Source organism: Cucurbita maxima, unplaced genomic scaffold (genome assembly GCF_002738345.1).
Source record: "Cucurbita maxima cultivar Rimu unplaced genomic scaffold, Cmax_1.0 Cma_Scf00026, whole genome shotgun sequence".
NCBI lineage: Eukaryota > Viridiplantae > Streptophyta > Magnoliopsida > Cucurbitales > Cucurbitaceae > Cucurbita > Cucurbita maxima.
Window position 1 is genome coordinate 1,291,782 of NW_019272042.1, and position 16,626 is coordinate 1,308,407.

General features: G+C 37.9%; 3 protein-coding genes, 1 long non-coding RNA gene, 1 other non-coding gene and 1 pseudogene across 10 annotated transcripts in view; 3 read left to right on the plus strand and 3 right to left on the minus strand.

Annotated features, from left to right (window-relative positions):
- The window catches only part of LOC111498908 (cyclin-T1-3-like), an 8,030-nt gene extending 7,283 nt beyond the window's left edge, over positions 1–747 (minus strand). For 4 of the 5 annotated variants that reach the window (XR_002720877.1, XM_023150262.1, XM_023150264.1 and 1 more), the window contains exon 1: positions 551–747. The gene's annotated coding sequence lies outside the window, so the exon portion shown is untranslated. The remainder of the gene's footprint in view (positions 1–550) is intronic. The other variant, XM_023150263.1, reaches the window with a different exon arrangement.
- On the minus strand, positions 248–3,112 carry LOC111498881. Its single transcript, XM_023150236.1, has 3 exons — positions 3,032–3,112; positions 2,442–2,947; positions 248–329 (listed from the first exon to the last, which is right to left on the minus strand). Exons 1-3 carry the CDS (start codon positions 3,110–3,112, stop codon positions 248–250), a joined length of 669 nt encoding a protein of 222 aa, XP_023006004.1.
- A 426-nt stretch (positions 3,113–3,538) lies between these two features.
- LOC111499192 lies at positions 3,539–4,577 on the plus strand (annotated as a pseudogene).
- A 5,050-nt stretch (positions 4,578–9,627) lies between these two features.
- On the plus strand, positions 9,628–9,701 carry TRNAV-AAC. Its single transcript has one exon. It is a non-coding gene; the product is annotated as a tRNA-Val (tRNA).
- A 1,301-nt stretch (positions 9,702–11,002) lies between these two features.
- Positions 11,003–12,119, plus strand: LOC111499176. Its single transcript, XM_023150685.1, has one exon. It carries the CDS (start codon positions 11,131–11,133, stop codon positions 11,878–11,880), a length of 750 nt encoding a protein of 249 aa, XP_023006453.1. The 5' UTR covers positions 11,003–11,130; the 3' UTR covers positions 11,881–12,119.
- A 657-nt stretch (positions 12,120–12,776) lies between these two features.
- On the minus strand, positions 12,777–15,914 carry LOC111499347. Of its 2 annotated transcripts, XR_002720931.1 has the most exons (6): positions 15,762–15,914; positions 15,316–15,391; positions 15,140–15,239; positions 14,571–14,750; positions 13,112–14,484; positions 12,777–12,938 (listed from the first exon to the last, which is right to left on the minus strand). It is a non-coding gene; the product is annotated as an uncharacterized LOC111499347 (long non-coding RNA). The 2 variants fall into 2 exon arrangements; XR_002720930.1 differs by having other exon boundaries at positions 15,140–15,391.
- Positions 15,915–16,626: the final 712 nt, after the last annotated feature.

Here is a 16,626-nt window from a genome sequence, read left to right on the forward strand (position 1 = left end):
AAAAAAAAAAAAAAAAAAAAAAAAAACCCTGCACGTGTAGAGCCATAAATTTTCTTAGGGTGGAGCAAAATTTTACAATCAATTTCCTCTTTTACGTATAATCTCTCAATTTTCAAAATTCAGGGGGCAAAGTAGAAAAGCCTAAGACGAACTTAGATGGGGAAACCCCCTCCTCCTTCCTTCTTCGCTCCACCTTGCCTGCTAAGGAGTCCCCTATCAAATACATATTTTGGGGAGCATGAAGGTCTCAAGTTACGTCAATTGACGACGAAACTTTGCTCGAAATGCTCACACAAAATTGAGTGATAGGAACATACATATGCATGTATCTGACAATTTACAGGATACAAGCGTCACATATTGGAACAAGATCTTGTCTAAATCATAAAATCCAGGAAGAAAGCAGGTCATATATCACATAATACCGCGAAAACTATCATCAACAAGCTCCCGTAAACGCACGATCAAATCCAGGCCAAATATCAAGAAATCAAGGGGAAAAAATCATCAACAACAATAACAAAAACAAAATTAACATCAATTTTTTTACCGAAACAGATGAGAGGAATCCTGGAAACTTATCCGTGATCCTGTTGCAGTAGCGATTAGGAGAAGGAAGAAGGAGAGATGAGAAAATTGAAGAAAAGGAAAGAGGAATATGAAGCAACGAAGAAAATGAGTTAAAAATTGTGAGGGAATCGGAAGCTGTTTCAATTTAATCCAAATATTCTTGGTGGGTAATGAGAGGCGTCTTTTTTCTTGTATTTCTTTTATTTATATAATAATAATTATTTGTCCTGTGACGCCGTGACGGTGAGGTCCACATTTCCACTCAACCCTAAAATGGAGCGTCTACAAAATGGGCTGGGCCAGGCTCGGTTGACAAATTGGGCCAATAAACTATAAAAGCCCATCTTAAAAATTACATTTTAAATTACATAAATGGAATTTTGAATTTAAAAAAAAAAATCAATTTATTTAAATTAACAAATCAATTCATATTTGGAAATTTTCATTTTACATATTTTTCCGTTGATTTTATGATTAATTTTTAACGATATACATTAAAATTATATCTTAGACTCCATATTCTATTTATACTCGTATACGGCAATGTTAATTTTTTTTTTATTAGGTACTTAATCACAAAAGAAACAAGGCCAAGGACGTAAAATATTTCATATCGTCCCGTCCCGCCCCACTTTTACCTACATTGAAAATTGAGTTTTGAGACACTAAGTTCAACATATTATATATATATCTAACTAAATCTTGTAAATAAATAAAATACACAATTAATCAAATTTATACTAACAACTCCCTAAATATCTCAGATATATTCTAATTAATATATCTCCAAAATATCCTCTTAATAATATGGCTCAAAATGAACCCGACTCAATACCAATTAAACGAATTTAATTAATGTACCTACGAACCAAAATAAGACTTCTGAAAGTGGCCAATGTCTATCCATGCCTACCCCATTTTCCCAATTATTACATTTTAAAAATATCATAATAAAAAAGATGACAATAAGGGTATTCATACGAGGGTATAACTGACCAAAATAAATTATCCAACTCAAATCTTGTATTGAGTTATTTTATTTAGATTTGAGTTAGTACCAAAATTTTGGAAGTCTACATATTGGTTGGAGAGGGGAACAAAATATTCTTTAGAATGGTATGGAAAGCAGTTCTTAGTAAACGTGTTTTAAAAACCATGAGACTGACATTAATACAAATGAACGTGCTAGCAGTGGGATTAAGTTGTTATAAATGATATCAGAGTCATATATAAGATTATACTGGAGGAGGGAACAAAATATTAATTATAAGGAATGAAAATCTTTTTACTCAATGGCAGGATGGGAAAGTGGACACTGACAAGTTTTTGCCATTTGACTGTTGGTGACAACAGAAAACTGAATTGAGATCGAAACGAGGAGTGATTTGAGTGATGGGGAGGGAGGTCTTTTTATTTGACTGTTGGTGACAACAGAAAACTGAATTGAGATCGAAACGAGGAGTGATTTGAGTGATGGGGAGGGAGGTCTTTTTATAGGGGATTCTCGGAATTGGTTGAGATTTTTGTGGATGAATTTGAATTCACCTCCTCCTTATCTTCCGTAACTAATTCAAATTCTATTATTAGCTATTATTAGTTATTATTAGTTTCAACACCCTCCCTTAGACTGAAGCGGAAATCAGTTTAGGACTTTATTTCATCTCCTTGATATACATCTTGGATTCTGCATATCCCCATCTTTCTTCTCTTCTCTCCACAAAATTGGATTGATTTCTTTTCTCCTTTTGGAGCCTAGTATAGCATTCATTTTGTAATGTCCAATGCGTCCACATCTGTAACATTCCACCTTAGACTTGTCAAAGTGTCTCTTGCCTTTGTTGTCATAATCGTTTCTGACTAGGTCTGCTGACCTGCCAACATCTCCACTTCTTTCTCGACTGCCTCTCTCACTACCTCTGCCTCTTCTTTGCCCTCTACATCTAGAGCTTGAAATTTCACTTGGTGTGGATATCTTTAAGGCTGTCATCTCCTCTATTGCACTTGTATGATTGAGCCTCTGCTCATGTACTAACAGGGAGCTTTGGAGTTCATCTATTTGCATTTCCTCGACATTGTTTGCTTTTTCGATAGAACATACAATGTAATCGAACTTTGGTGTTAGTGATCGCAAAATCTTTTCTACGACCGCAACATCTGTGATTGAACCACCATGCATCCTCATTTTACTTGCAAGACTTATAACCTTGCCAATATAATCATTCACTATTTCTCCCTTTTGCATTTGGAGAATTTCAAAGTCTCTCCTAACTGCCTGTAGTTGAGCACGTTTTACTCTCGTTGAGCCTTGATACTTCCTCCTCATAGAGTCCCAAATTTCGTTGGATGTCTCTTCTGAAGCATTGTTTCCAAGATAGTCCTATCAATGGACTGAAATAAATAGTTCTTAACCTTCAGGTTCTTCAACTGCTGCCAACAGTTGCTGTCGATCAGCTGAGAGTACCTCGCCTTCATTTGGCTCTTCATAACCTGTTTCCACCATATCAAAGAACTCCTTTGATCTGAGAAAATTTTCCATCAACATCGCCCAATGATCATAGTGACCGTCGAACCTCGGGATGGCGGGCTGAACGTAGTTCTCAACTTATTTTTCTGCTGCCATTTTTGCTCCTGCAAGATCGCTCTGATATCAGTTGACAATAGAAAACTGAATTGAGATTGAGAGGAGGAGTGATTTGAGTGATGGGGAGGGAGGTCTTTTGGGGATTCACCTACTAGTGTAACTAATTCAAATTCTATTATTAGCTTATTAGTTTGAACAGTGACTCTCCAATCCCACCGTTCGCCACTCACAACTGTCTTGAGCAATTCCCAACCCCCCGAATGCGACTAATCATTTTCACGGCGGCGCGTGTCACTCACTCACTGATCTCACTCGTAGCGCTACTACTCTTCTGTTCACATTATATCACCACACTTTCTGAGTGTGTCTGTACGTGAAGCAGAGACGATGGGGAAACGAACGACGAAAAGTTCGAGATCGCAAACGTTACCTTCATCGCCGTCGCATTCTTTCTCTTCCTCTTCATCATCCGATTTCGAATTCACTATCTCTGTTTCACCTCGTCAAGCCTCCACCGCGCTCTGTCCCGCCGATGAGCTCTTCTACAAAGGCCAGTTGATTCCTCTCCATCTCTCCCCTCGCCTCTCCATGGTCAGGACGCTCATTTCTCGCTTCCTCCAGAACGTCGTCGTCGTCTTCCGAAACTAACAGCACCACCGCGTCGCGCGATTCCAACGAATCTCACTCCTCCTTCAACAGTGGCATTCTTCTTTTCGCCGATTGCGATTCCTCCAGACCTAGCTCCGTCACTGAGGACGACGAGTGCAGAGCGCGATTCGGTTCCAATACGATGAAGAATCTCAACAACAACAACAACTCCAATCTTAATTTGCAGATTCCGATTAAGAAGAGCAAATACTTCTCGCTATCGAAAATTTCTTCAATGTTTAGAAAAAAATCGACGAAAAACAATCCAGAGCCTGAAACTGTATCCGGATCGCATATCAAGAAAATTAGCTCCTCCGCGAAGGAAGTTTTCAGGAAGTATTTGAAGAAAGTCAATCCGTTATACGGAAAAAATTCACAAAAGCAGCAACAGCAACAGGAATGGACGACGAAATCAGATAGATCTAGTAAAGAGGAAAAACCATCAAACATCGAATTTTCAGGCAGCAACTCCGGGAAAGAAAGCGGATCGAGAGCAGTATCGCACTCATTTTCCAGTAATTTGAGATATCCGAGAATAAGAACCATAGCCTCGAGTTGTCCGTCATCGATTAGGTCATCGCCGAGCTACTCCGGCATGCTATCGTCTCGGAATATGTATTCGAGTAGTAGGACGAATTACGGCAACTCGTCGTCAGCGGAGGAGTTGCAGAACGCGATTCAAAGTGCAATCGCTCACTGCAAAAACTCCATGGTCCAAAGCAAAGGGCGGCAATAAGTAATTTGATTAACGAAATAATTAACTAATTATTTCTTACGCTAAATTAAGTGTTAATTAATTAGTTTTTTTTTATTATGTATTCGACATTAGTTATATCCTAATTTATATTTTTTCTCATTTTTATATTAGAAATAATTTCTTTAAACTAATTAATTTTATTATTATTTTATAATTTCATGATTTAAATTTTCATTCACCCCAGTCAATACTTAATTTTAGTTTTATGATATTGTTGAACTATATTAAGATATTATAATTTTCGATTGATGTGGTTGACGATGAGTTTGTCTTTTTTCAAACATTATAGATTGATTTGTTTTTATTTGTAAACTTTCAATATCTTTTAAAACCGAGAATAGAGAATTAGGTTGGGTTACCCATCCAACCAACTGGAACCGAACTTTTGAGTTGTACAAAGAAATTTCCTCACACAATCCAACCCAACTACGTAAACCCCTATTGAGTTCTCTCCATAAAATTGCAAAAACAAACACATTATAAAAATAAATAAATAAAAATAATAGAAAGATAAAACATGTCTCGAGCCCACATCGAACCTAATGGAGGTTGAGGCATATGTGGGCTATTTACACTTAAGCTACCGATGATATTTTATATTTCAATTTTCTTTTCAAGTGGAGTTGGAGTTTGATACAGCTGTTGAGATGGAGGCACATGAGGTCTATTAACTATCAGTAGTCTCATCACATTTGAGTCTAGATCTTCTTTTATACTTGTGTTTTTAAATCATGTATTTCGTGCATTCTACATGGTAAACACATTTTTAAAACTTCGAGAAAAACCATAAAACGAAGGTCAATATCTAGTAGCAATGAGCTTGAGCGGTTACAAACTCACCCGTATAAATTGGACTTTCACATTATTTTAAATATTAAATACTTTCACATTATAGTATTCTTTTATGGTTACTTGTTATTTTATTTTTCGTTAGATCAATGAGTTAAGGTCATTACGATGGTGATATAAAGAGTTTTCGATTTCGGTTATAATGCGATACAAATTATTAAAGCTGTATCGTTTCAAATTCATCCTCTTTGTGCCCAGCGTCCTTGCTGACACTCTTTTCTTCTTCCAAATGATGTGGGACTGCCATCAAATCCACCCCCCTTTCGGGTTCAGCATGCTCGCTGGCACTCTTTCTTTCTTCCAATCAATGTGGAACCGCCATCGAATCCAGGCATCACAATCCACTCCCTTCGAGCTCAGCGTCATCGCCAGAACTCTTTCCTTCTTCCAATCGATGTGGGACTGCCATTAAATTCATCCCCTTTGGGCGCAGCGTCCTTGTTGGCACTCTTTCCTTCTTCCAATTGATGTGGGACCGCCATCAAATCCACCCCCTTCGTGTTCAGCATGCTTGCTGACACTCTTTCTTTCTTCCAATCAATGTGGGACTGCCATCAAATCTAGACATCACAATCCACCCCCTTCGGGCTCAGCGTCCTCGGCAGCACTCTTTCCTTCTTTCAATCGATGTGGGATCGCCATCAAATCCACCCCCCTTCGTGTTCAGCATGCTCGCTGGCACTCTTTCTTTCTTCCAATCAATGTGGGACCGCCATCGAATCCGGACATCACAATCCACCTCCTTCGAGCTCAGCGTCCTCGCCAGAACTCTTTCCTTCTTCCAATCGATGTGGGACCGCCATTAAATTCATCCCCTTTGGGCGCAGCGTCCTTGTTGGCACTCTTTCCTTCTTCCAATTGATGTGGGACCGCCATCAAATCCACCCCCTTCGTGTTCAGCATGCTTGCTGACACTCTAACTTTCTTCCAATCAATGTGAGACTGCCATCGAATCTAGACATCACAATCCACCCCCTTCGGGCTCAGCGTCCTCGGCAGCACTCTTTCCTTCTTCCAATCGATGTGGGACCGCCATCAAATCCATCTCCCTTCGAGGCCCAACGTCCTTACTGGCACACCACCTCTTGTCTACATCCTTCGGAGAACAACGATAAGGCTGACACATCGTCCGGTATCTGGCTTTGATACAACTTATAACGACTCAGATCCACCGCTAGTAGATATTGTCCTCTTAAAATTTTCCTTTTTAGACTTCCCCTCAAAACTTTAAAAAGCGTTCTCCCTCAACCAACTTGTTACATCCCATATAAATTTTTTAAAAAACTAAATTAACGGTTTGAGTATAAAATTTTACAAACAATTGGGTGGGTGGTTTCAATTAGTAATTCAATAATTAAGGGACAAGATATTCAATAATTAACTGATAAGTTATTTATTTATTTATTATAAAGTTGGTGTGATTTAAATATTTCATTTATTATTTTAAATACCAGGTGCTATATTTAATGTAATAATTAATATCATTATTTAAAAAGGGGAAATGGAGTTATTGTGTTTCCACTAAAAAGAAAAATAATAATCCAATTTATTGAAATGTATTATTTAATTTAGATTGATTTTAAATTCACATGATACAAAATGTGACACATGTCAAATTTTGCATTCATATTAGTATGACATGGAATGACACAGACAATAGAAAAAAATACGATAAAATTTTTATTTTAAAATAACTCAATATTATTTGCTAAATTAATAAAAATATCTTTCAATTTTATATTTTATCTTAAAAATATATCTAAATTTGTACGGACAAAACATGATGAAATGACTATGTTAGTACGTAATCTTGTCCACTTTGAGTGTAAACTCTCGTAGCTAAACTTGTGGTGACAAAACATGATGACTATGTTAGTACGTAGTCTTGTCCACTTTGAGTGTAAGCACTCGTAGCTAAACTTGTGCTGACAAAACATGATGAAAACTATGTTAGTACGTAGTCTTGTCCACTTTGAGTGTAAGCTCTCGTAGCTAAACTTGTGCTGACAAAACATGATGAAATGACTATGTTAGTACGTAGTCTTGTCCACTTTGAGTGTAAGCTCTCGTAGCTAAACTTGTGCTGACAAAACATGATAAAATGACTATGTTAGTACGTAGTCTTGTTCACTTTGAGTGTAAGCTCTCGTAGCTTTGCTTTGTGTTCTCCAAAAGGCGTGAGTATTTTTTATTATAAACTAAGAGTCTTCACTTTTAAAAACAAAAAATGAGTAATATAACCATGTTGCATGAAAATGTCGGGGTCATTAGATGCCGAATTTAGATTCTAAATATTGGACATGAGTGGTTAGATAACATCGATGTTATGGATGCCTTCCAGTGGCCCGAAATCTTTCAAAATTAAAATCCAGATTAAAACGGTAAAATATTGTATTTATTTTAAATGATTAAAAATGGTTTGGTCTAGAGCGATTTTAAAATAATAAAAAAAGTGATTAAACTATTTTAGAATTATTTTTAACAAAAATAAGAAATAAATTAAAAAAAAAAAAAACTTTTAAAACAATAGAAACGACGTCGTTTAAGAGTGCAGATGAGGAAGCGGGTTCGGATCCGGGTAAACGGATCGGGTAGGGCAATACGGCGGAGAAGACGGTGGAGTTGACGGAGGAAATGAAAACCAGACAACAGAAAATGTCGGAAAGGATCAGAAAAAGGATCAGAAAAGTTGAAAAGACGGATCGGAAAAAGAAGAGAAAAAAACAAAGAAGAAAAAAGGCGAAAGGAATTGGGATGGGACCATTATTCAATCTGTATGAACGGAAAATTGGAGGTTGAGAGGCGAGGAAGGGGCCGGGGAGGGGGGGCGTCCGGCCGCCGTGGGGCCGGTTTGGTGGTATTCGAAATTCGTCTTTGTTCTCTGCTCCCGTCAGCGTCGTCAGCCTGGCTGCCCTCGTAATAATAATGACGATACTCATAAAAAGCCCTCAATTATTTTACCTCTTTTTGTTTTTCAAATCCCTCAATTAGTTTAACTAGTCCTCACGGTTGTTGAAATAGGGATTTTTTTTAAAAAAATAAATCTAACCTATGGTGAAGGAGGTAGGGGGCATTATTCAATGTTTATATAAATGTCAAATTCAATTCCACGTCTGTTCGGGTCTACGGTCTGACTGTATTACCAAGTAGACCTGTTATGAGAACCCACATTAGTTGGAGAGGAGAACGAAACATTCAAGGGTGTGGAAACTTTTCCTAGTAGACGCATTTTAAAAACTTTGAGAAGTCCGAAAGGGAAAGCCTAAAAAGAACATTATCGACTAGCAGTGAGCTTAGCCTGTTATAAATTGTATTAGAGCCCGACACTAGGCGGCGTGCTAGCGAGGACACTGGGCCTCCCAAGGGGGTGGATTGTGAGATCCCACATCGGTTAGAGAGAGGAATGAAGCATTGTTTATAAGGTGTGAAAACCTCTCTCTAGCATACGTGTTTTAAAAATCTTGAGGGAAAACCCGAAAAGGAAAGTCCAAATAGGACAATATATGCTAGCGGTGAGCATGAGCTGTTACACCTGTAATGAAAATACGACGCTCTGCTACTTGTGTTAGTGCTTAGATGACCGAAGTGGTGGAGTTGGATAAATTACGTATACATCTCTATTGAAGCATTTCTCTTTTATCTACACATTTTCCTCACGGTTTTATAGAATTTTACTTGGAATGACGATGAAAATTAGGGGGGGCTCGACTCAGATATAAGATTGAGCTTGGTAGGTCAACATTTGAACCTCCTCATTTCAGTTGTCGATGGGGACACTCCAAAGTTAGTTGCATGAGTGATCCACGTTGGGTCAGAGGACTTACATGAGTCGTGGCCCTCTAGGCTCTAGATCTTCCTCGAATGAGCAAACCTACATGAGCCATGGCCCTTTATGTATTCGTATTAGTCATGGATAGAAGCAATTATGTATGCTTTAAGCCATATAACTTCGTTATATTTATGTCACAAGACTTGACATTGTAACCTATTGTTCGACTCAACCTTAATTTTGTTAGCTTCATACTTACACAACTAACTAAACAAAGTCGTAAAATTTTTTTCACGCCCATCAATTCAACAATATACTCGATTATTTTATTTTCTATAGATTTATTATTATTATTTATTTATTTATCGATCATCATAAATTGTTTAAACTACAATTAAATGGAATTTTGTTTAATATAATTACAGTAATTAAAATAAATATACCCCAACAATTGGTGTCGTGGTGTAGTTGGTTATCACGTCAGTCTAACACACTGAAGGTCTCCGGTTCGAGTCCGGGCGACGCCAATATTTTTAAATTTGGTTTTGGGCCATCTGTTCAGGGTCATGGCCCACTAAGGCCCACAAAATCAAGTTTCCGTTTATGTGTGGATATTTCAAATGTTCCAAAGAGTTGACTTCGACCAACAACCATTAATACTTCGAAATTAGAGATTTAATTTAATAATTAAATTTATACTCTCTCCATTATAACAAAGAAAAGCTGTAATATTAATGTCTCCTTCCAATAAGAGAGCAAAAGGATATATAATTAAATTCGAAGTATAATGACAAGAAAGCCCTTGGTTGGGGTGGAAAATGGCATAAAAAACCATGAGAAGAGAGGGGGTCAAGAAGGGCAGTCTCATTAAATTGAATAATGTAGAACTAATAATCCCACTGCTTGAAAATTATAAATAAAAAATTAAAAAATTAAAATTACATCCAGCGTTGTGTCAAACCAACAAATTTACTGATTACCGAAAAAAGGTTAAAGTGTATTAATGTCTCCTTCATTAGTAGCTAACTAATAGTTTTGTAGGGTATATCGTCTAGGTTAGAGTAGTCAGATATCAACGTCTCCTCATTAGTAGCTAACTAATAGTTTTGTAGGGTATATCGTCTAGGTTAGAGTAGTCAGATATCAACGTCTCCTCATTAGTAGCTAACTAATAGTTTTGTAGGGTATATCGTCTAGGTTAGAGTAGTCAGATATCAACGTCTCCTCATTAGTAGCTAACTAATAGTTTTGTAGGGTATATCGTCTAGGTTAGAGTAGTCAGATATCAACGTCTCCTCATTAGTAGCTAACTAATAGTTTTGTAGGGTATATCGTCTAGGTTAGAGTAGTCAGATATCAACGTCTCCTCATTAGTAGCTAACTAATAGTTTTGTAGGCTATACCATCTTTTATCCTTGAAGCTTAAATAAACGAGATAGTTATGAACAATGACAAGATTTCTGTTGACAACCGAGAAAAGGTTAAAATGGTCGGATATCATTGCCTCATTTGCTAGTAACTAAATAAAAGTTAGAAAGTAAAAGAACTCATTTTTAATCCGGGAATATAAGCATTTAGATAAACACAACTCAGATCATTCAAACCGATTGATCGCTAATTCGTAACATGGTAGAGAATAGTAATTAGGGTCTTTTTGTCAGGTAAGCTCCCTAGAGGCGTAGGTGTCCATGTGCTGTTGGCTTTTCATATCATTAACTCAACTCCTTAACCTACACCTTTATTAATCTCTCCCCCCTCCTTCAAACAGCTACTTTTCCTTCACAATTTTGCCAAACACCTTGAATGCTTCTATCTATAAATCCCCAATTGGCAAGCAAACTCAGCTCAATTATGCAACTTTCCCATCTCTGACACAATCATTTTTCTTCCCCCGTTTCCCGGAATCCAAACACCTACCTAGAGGGAAAAAAGGAACACCCACCTAGAGAGAAAAAAATGGTTTCAATAGGCAGTGGTTGTAGTGTTCATGGATCAGCCTCATCAGAACCAAATTCCAGTCCTCGGATATCTTTCTCTTCTGAGTTTCTTGATGAAAACGACTTCATTTCCATCACTCCAAATTCACATCTAGAGAGAGAACAAGAGATTTCTGAGAGACAGAAGAAGGACAGATCAGAGAAGCTAGCATGGAGTGCTGATTTTGAGTTTCTTTCTAATAAAGTTAGTAGTCACTCCATGATTACAGCTGATGAGCTCTTCTATGAAGGGAAGCTTCTTCCCTTTTGGCACATGCAGCAAGCAGAGAGGCTTAACAAAATCAGTCTGAAATCTTCTAAAGATGTAGATAAACAAGGCTTGGTGGACATAGAGGTAAACAAGAAGGCAGAGAACAAAGTGAATTGGTTACTCGACGACGACCCGTCGCCGAGACCGCCAAAATGCACTGTTCTGTGGAAAGAATTGTTGAGGTTGAAGAAACAACGTGCGTCGTCTGCACTATCACCATCTTCTTCTTCGTCTTCGTCGTCATCTTCTTCCAAGTCGATGGCTGATGCACCCAAAACAGAGGAAGGGACAACAAGAAACAAAGAGAAGAACATTAAGAGGATAAAGAAGGGTTTGGAAAGGACAAGATCAGGCAGTATAAGAATAAGGCCTATGATTAATGTGCCAATCTGCACACAGCTGAAGAGCAGTGTTTTGCCACCCTTATTCCCACTTAAGAAAGGAAGATTTGATAGATAAAAGACGAAATTAGTAGCTAAAGTCAGCAGCTCAAGATCTCATCAAGTTTATCCAACATGTTAATCTCCCTCTCTCTATTGTTACATTTCTTGACAATTTTAAACTTTCCGTCTGTGTATGCATTAATGTTGGTTATTATGGCGGTGGATCTAATAATCTACGTTTGTACATGCTGACCTCTAGTTTTTGTTTGTTGGTATTCCTTGATTAATCATCTTATGCTTTTTTGGTTCGACATACCTTTTTGGTGTACACTTCGTCTTTGTCCTCCTGAATAGCAAAATTTGGAAGTGAACAGTTCAACGTCACATGCCGGATGCAGCATCAACGGATCAGTGGGTCACCCACATTTCATTACAATCCAATAGCAGCTTTCAGAATGGAACCTGGGCCCAAGATTATCTTCAATTGTTAAAACAGTTCATTATTCTTTAAAAAAAAGCATTAGATTTCATAGTTAAATGATTCAAATAAATGGGTAAGTACATGTATGCAGGAACCTGAATTGCTTTCTGTAAGATATTTTTTGATCTTTGATCATTGCCCACCCACCGCTAGCTGATATTGTTAGTTTTGACCTGTTATGTATTGCTGTCAGCCTTGTGGTTTTAAAATGCTTCTGCGAGAGAGAGGTTTCCACATCCTTATAAGGAACGCGTTGTTCTCCTCTCCAACCGATGTAGGAATCCATCCTTTGGAGGCCCAGCGTCCTCACTAGCACAACACCCAATGTCTGTCTCTAATACCATTTGTAACAGCCCAAACTCACTGCCAGCAAGTATTATCCGCTTTGACCCGTTACGTATCACTGTTAGTCTCTCGGTTTTAAAACGCATCTGCTAGGAAGAAGGGGAACGAAGCATCTCTTATAAGAATGTGGAAATCTCTCTCTAGCAAACGCGTTTTAAAACCGTGAGGCTGATGGCGATATATAACGGATCAAAGCGGACAATATCCGCTAACAATGAGTCTAGACGGTTACAATAACTGTGATAGCTCAATGATCCCCCACCGTTTATGAATTCCGAAGCAGTGAAGCAGAAGCTGTATCTGCACGTCTGACATTAATTCAGAAGAGTATGCTTGTTTCAAAGGTGAATTAATTTCATGTAGAGGAGATGTGGGTAGAGTAATCTATCAGACGAGGCTTCCAGATGGGGAGGAAAAATGATTTAATAAAGATGAGTACAGATGAAACAAGGAAAAAGCGACAAATGAAGAGGAAGCATACTGATACAGCTAGGCCTGGATGACTGCAACAGCAAACAGAGTGGATCAGCTATAACACCCACTAAAGTAAACGACCAAGGGGAGGGAATTCAACGGGAGGAACAGAACCACATCCTAATACAGGAAACAGAGGGAAGCTGAGAATTCTTTATCGAGCTCAAAATCATATAAATTAACAATACATGGGCAATAATTGCACAGAATTAAGGAATGGGAAAATAGTAGCTCGGTCTGTGAGTACATGGGCTGATTGAACGTGGACAAGAAATCAATAAGTAAAGTCACTTGAACCATCCGGATATGGAAACTCGTACAGTTTACTACAACAAAGAAGGCTAATGGGTAGGCCAGTTTCGTTGAAGAACTTACAAGGCAAAATGTTTAACTGTTCTTCCCCAAATACTACTCTATACACGAGCAAACAAGTAGCTTTAGAGAAACAAAGTTGCTAAGAAGGGGATGGCGGTCCCAATACATGGTTTCATGAAAAAATCTGATCAACCAATGTACAAAAGTTTTTGGGTATTTCCTTATTAGTAAGACTTTGAGGAAATCAAGCCAAATGAACAACAGATTAATTAATTGCTGTTAAATGTACCATTCAATAAAAAAAATGTTCATCAAGTCATGAAATCAACAGAAGATACTATAAAGTTTCCAAATTCTTAGAAATTTTGTTTACAAATAAGTAGGATAAAGGCATAAGATGAAGCAAAATAGCAGAGAAAAGTTGAAAAATCCTACAAAGATGGGAGTGTTGATCAAATTGTATGATATATCAAGGATGCAAACCAATCGAGGATAACAATTACGAGAATTAGCTATGCATCCAATTATTTTGCCTCTCAAACTCAAATTTGAACTCAGAAGCTACAAGCATTGTTTACATCTTTTCATCAACATGCAGTAACCAAACAAGACATGGCTACTACTTATGTCATTATGTGGCCTAACTTACGAATAAAATAATGAGCGGTGGGCTAGAAAAGATCTACATTTCTGCTATGCAGTCAGAAGAATGAAAATTATACATCAAGAACTTTGCAGCACTGATCTTTACTATAGATTTTAGGATAAACAACAATCTTTACTATAAGTTTCATGAGCCAAGGAACAGCACTGAATCTTTAGCAATAAAATCATACAAGTAAACATACAATTCCCTCAAGCAAGGCAAAGTTCCAAGTGACAATGAAATCTTACCACACTGAAGTTATTATATTCCAAATGCCTGTCAAGAACTGCTAAGTGAGATAGCAGATGAATCCAGAAACAAAGTTGATAAATAAATGCCAAACACTATATTCAGGGAGCATACTCTGTCAAGAACTGCTACGTGATAAGGATCCTGAAAGGTCCATACTCAAAAGGTTTCTGAAATCAGGAAAAGGGAAGCAGTTTGTTAACATGAAGTGAATATGAAATATAGAATTTAAAAGCCATAAAGAGTTCAAACTCACAAAGTAACCACACGAATTCAAGAGCCTTCAGAACATGTAATTCCTGCCCAGCGATACTGATGATTGAAGCATGGATCTCCAATCCAATCAGGTTGGGAATTTTTTAGACTCCTTTTTACTCGCTCAAGATTGATAGCCATGATTAGTAGACAAGTCAATGTTATGATGACTACAACTAACCTACAATAAACATCATGAAACCAGCAATGGAAAGATCAGATATACTATAAAGGAAAAGGAAAATCCATGTGCAAATCATGAATGAAATGAAGGACCACAAACAAGCAGTGGCTAGTAAATTAATATGTCATTTTCTCTCCCCTTACTCCCCCATGCTTTAATAATTCTAGCTTAATTTCCCTTGCATTCACAAATGGCATAAGCACTCACAAGGCCTAAAAAATGAATTCATTCTAATTACATGATTAAGTTCAAGTTGATCTCCTCTTTCACTAAAATCAAGAACAAGCTATGAACTGAAATTAGGTATAGACCCATATGCTTCCATGAAAGATGGTTGGTGCGCATAGACACGTATAAAGCAAACAAAAAACAATGAAGTTACATACCATCTCTTACAAGAGTTCTTGCTGCAAGGGGCACAACATGAAAAGGTTTTCCACCATGGATCAATGGGCCAAGTCTTGACTGGGGAGAGGGAGCCACCGGCTTGCAAAAACAACAGGATCATTAGCAAAGTATAGAGCAATGTGGCCTCCAATTGTTCCAGCTTATCATTCTTTACCTCTGTTTCAAATAGCTTAGACGGGTCGAGATTCCATATACTAGAGGCAGATACAGTTCTATTGGTTACCTTCCAACTGTTATTCCCAAATGGTTGCCAAAAGTGATCAAACTTGAAAAGAAAGTAATGCAAACAGACGCAAGATAATACATTTGGAGCACCGCAACAAATTATGACAAAAACATATTCAACTCGGTCCCCTCCGACTTTTATCTTATTTCAAGAGATTGTTCTTCAAAGTTTACCCATTACTGCTGAAGTATAGAATCATAAACATGGCAAAACATGGCAAAACCAAGAAAGCTACTTGTCATATATAAATCCTGGCTACTCATGTTTACACCAAAAACAGTCAATTCATGCCAGAAATAAATGTCAAATTGTAGAGCCCCCTTTATGGAAAGTCAAAAGAAGCATTCAATTTTTTCCCCTTTTCCAAAACAAACCGTACGTTCGATCCAGTGTACCCAACATGGTGTCTAGTGTCACAATTCCTCTCTTGCTGGTGAACAAGTCAGACGTATGCAAATCGTAAGTTGCAGACAACGATTGAACCTCAGTCACATACACCACTATATTGACATGAGAGAAATAGTAAAAACCTATCTGCACATTAAAGCAAATAAAAGAAGTTTGAAACGGTCATACGACTAAGGACAATACGTCTTATACAAAGTATGATCGGGACATCCGACATGCAGCCACTGGCAATAAGTTTGTAACACTTTCCAATCAAACACAAGCCAATCAAACGCAAGCCGCAGTTAACAAAATACTTCATATTATAAAGAGAATCACCCAACAACACAACCTCCAAGGCAGAAGTAAAAGGGGGTCGGGATCCGTATACGTATTGGAGCCAATGCACACACTCATGGATTTCCCCTTGGCCTCAAAAACACCCTCGTAATACGACGTCAATCCCCTGCCAAAGTCCCAGAAGTATGCACCACGCTCCAAACAATCTTATCAACAATCTGATCGGAAACCGGCGGCGAATCAAGACCATTAACTCCGCCGTAGTAATACGTCATTCAAACCCTATACTTTCCGGTACGAAAGACAGGTCCAACAACATAGCAAAATTTCCAATTAATATCCCTAGGAAAGGAGCGGACAGTGGAAAGCGTAGGATCAAGAACAGAGTCAGTGATGTTCCTGTTGATTTCACTTTCGTCGTCGGGTTTCCAGATGTGGCCGTCGAGTTTCGTCGGAGCAGGGAAGTCAATAATCGATGAAAAAGTTGAAAACAGAGTAGGAAAGTAAGAACAGGGAGAAGAAGAGAGCAGAGATGAAGGTTAAAAATGGCGC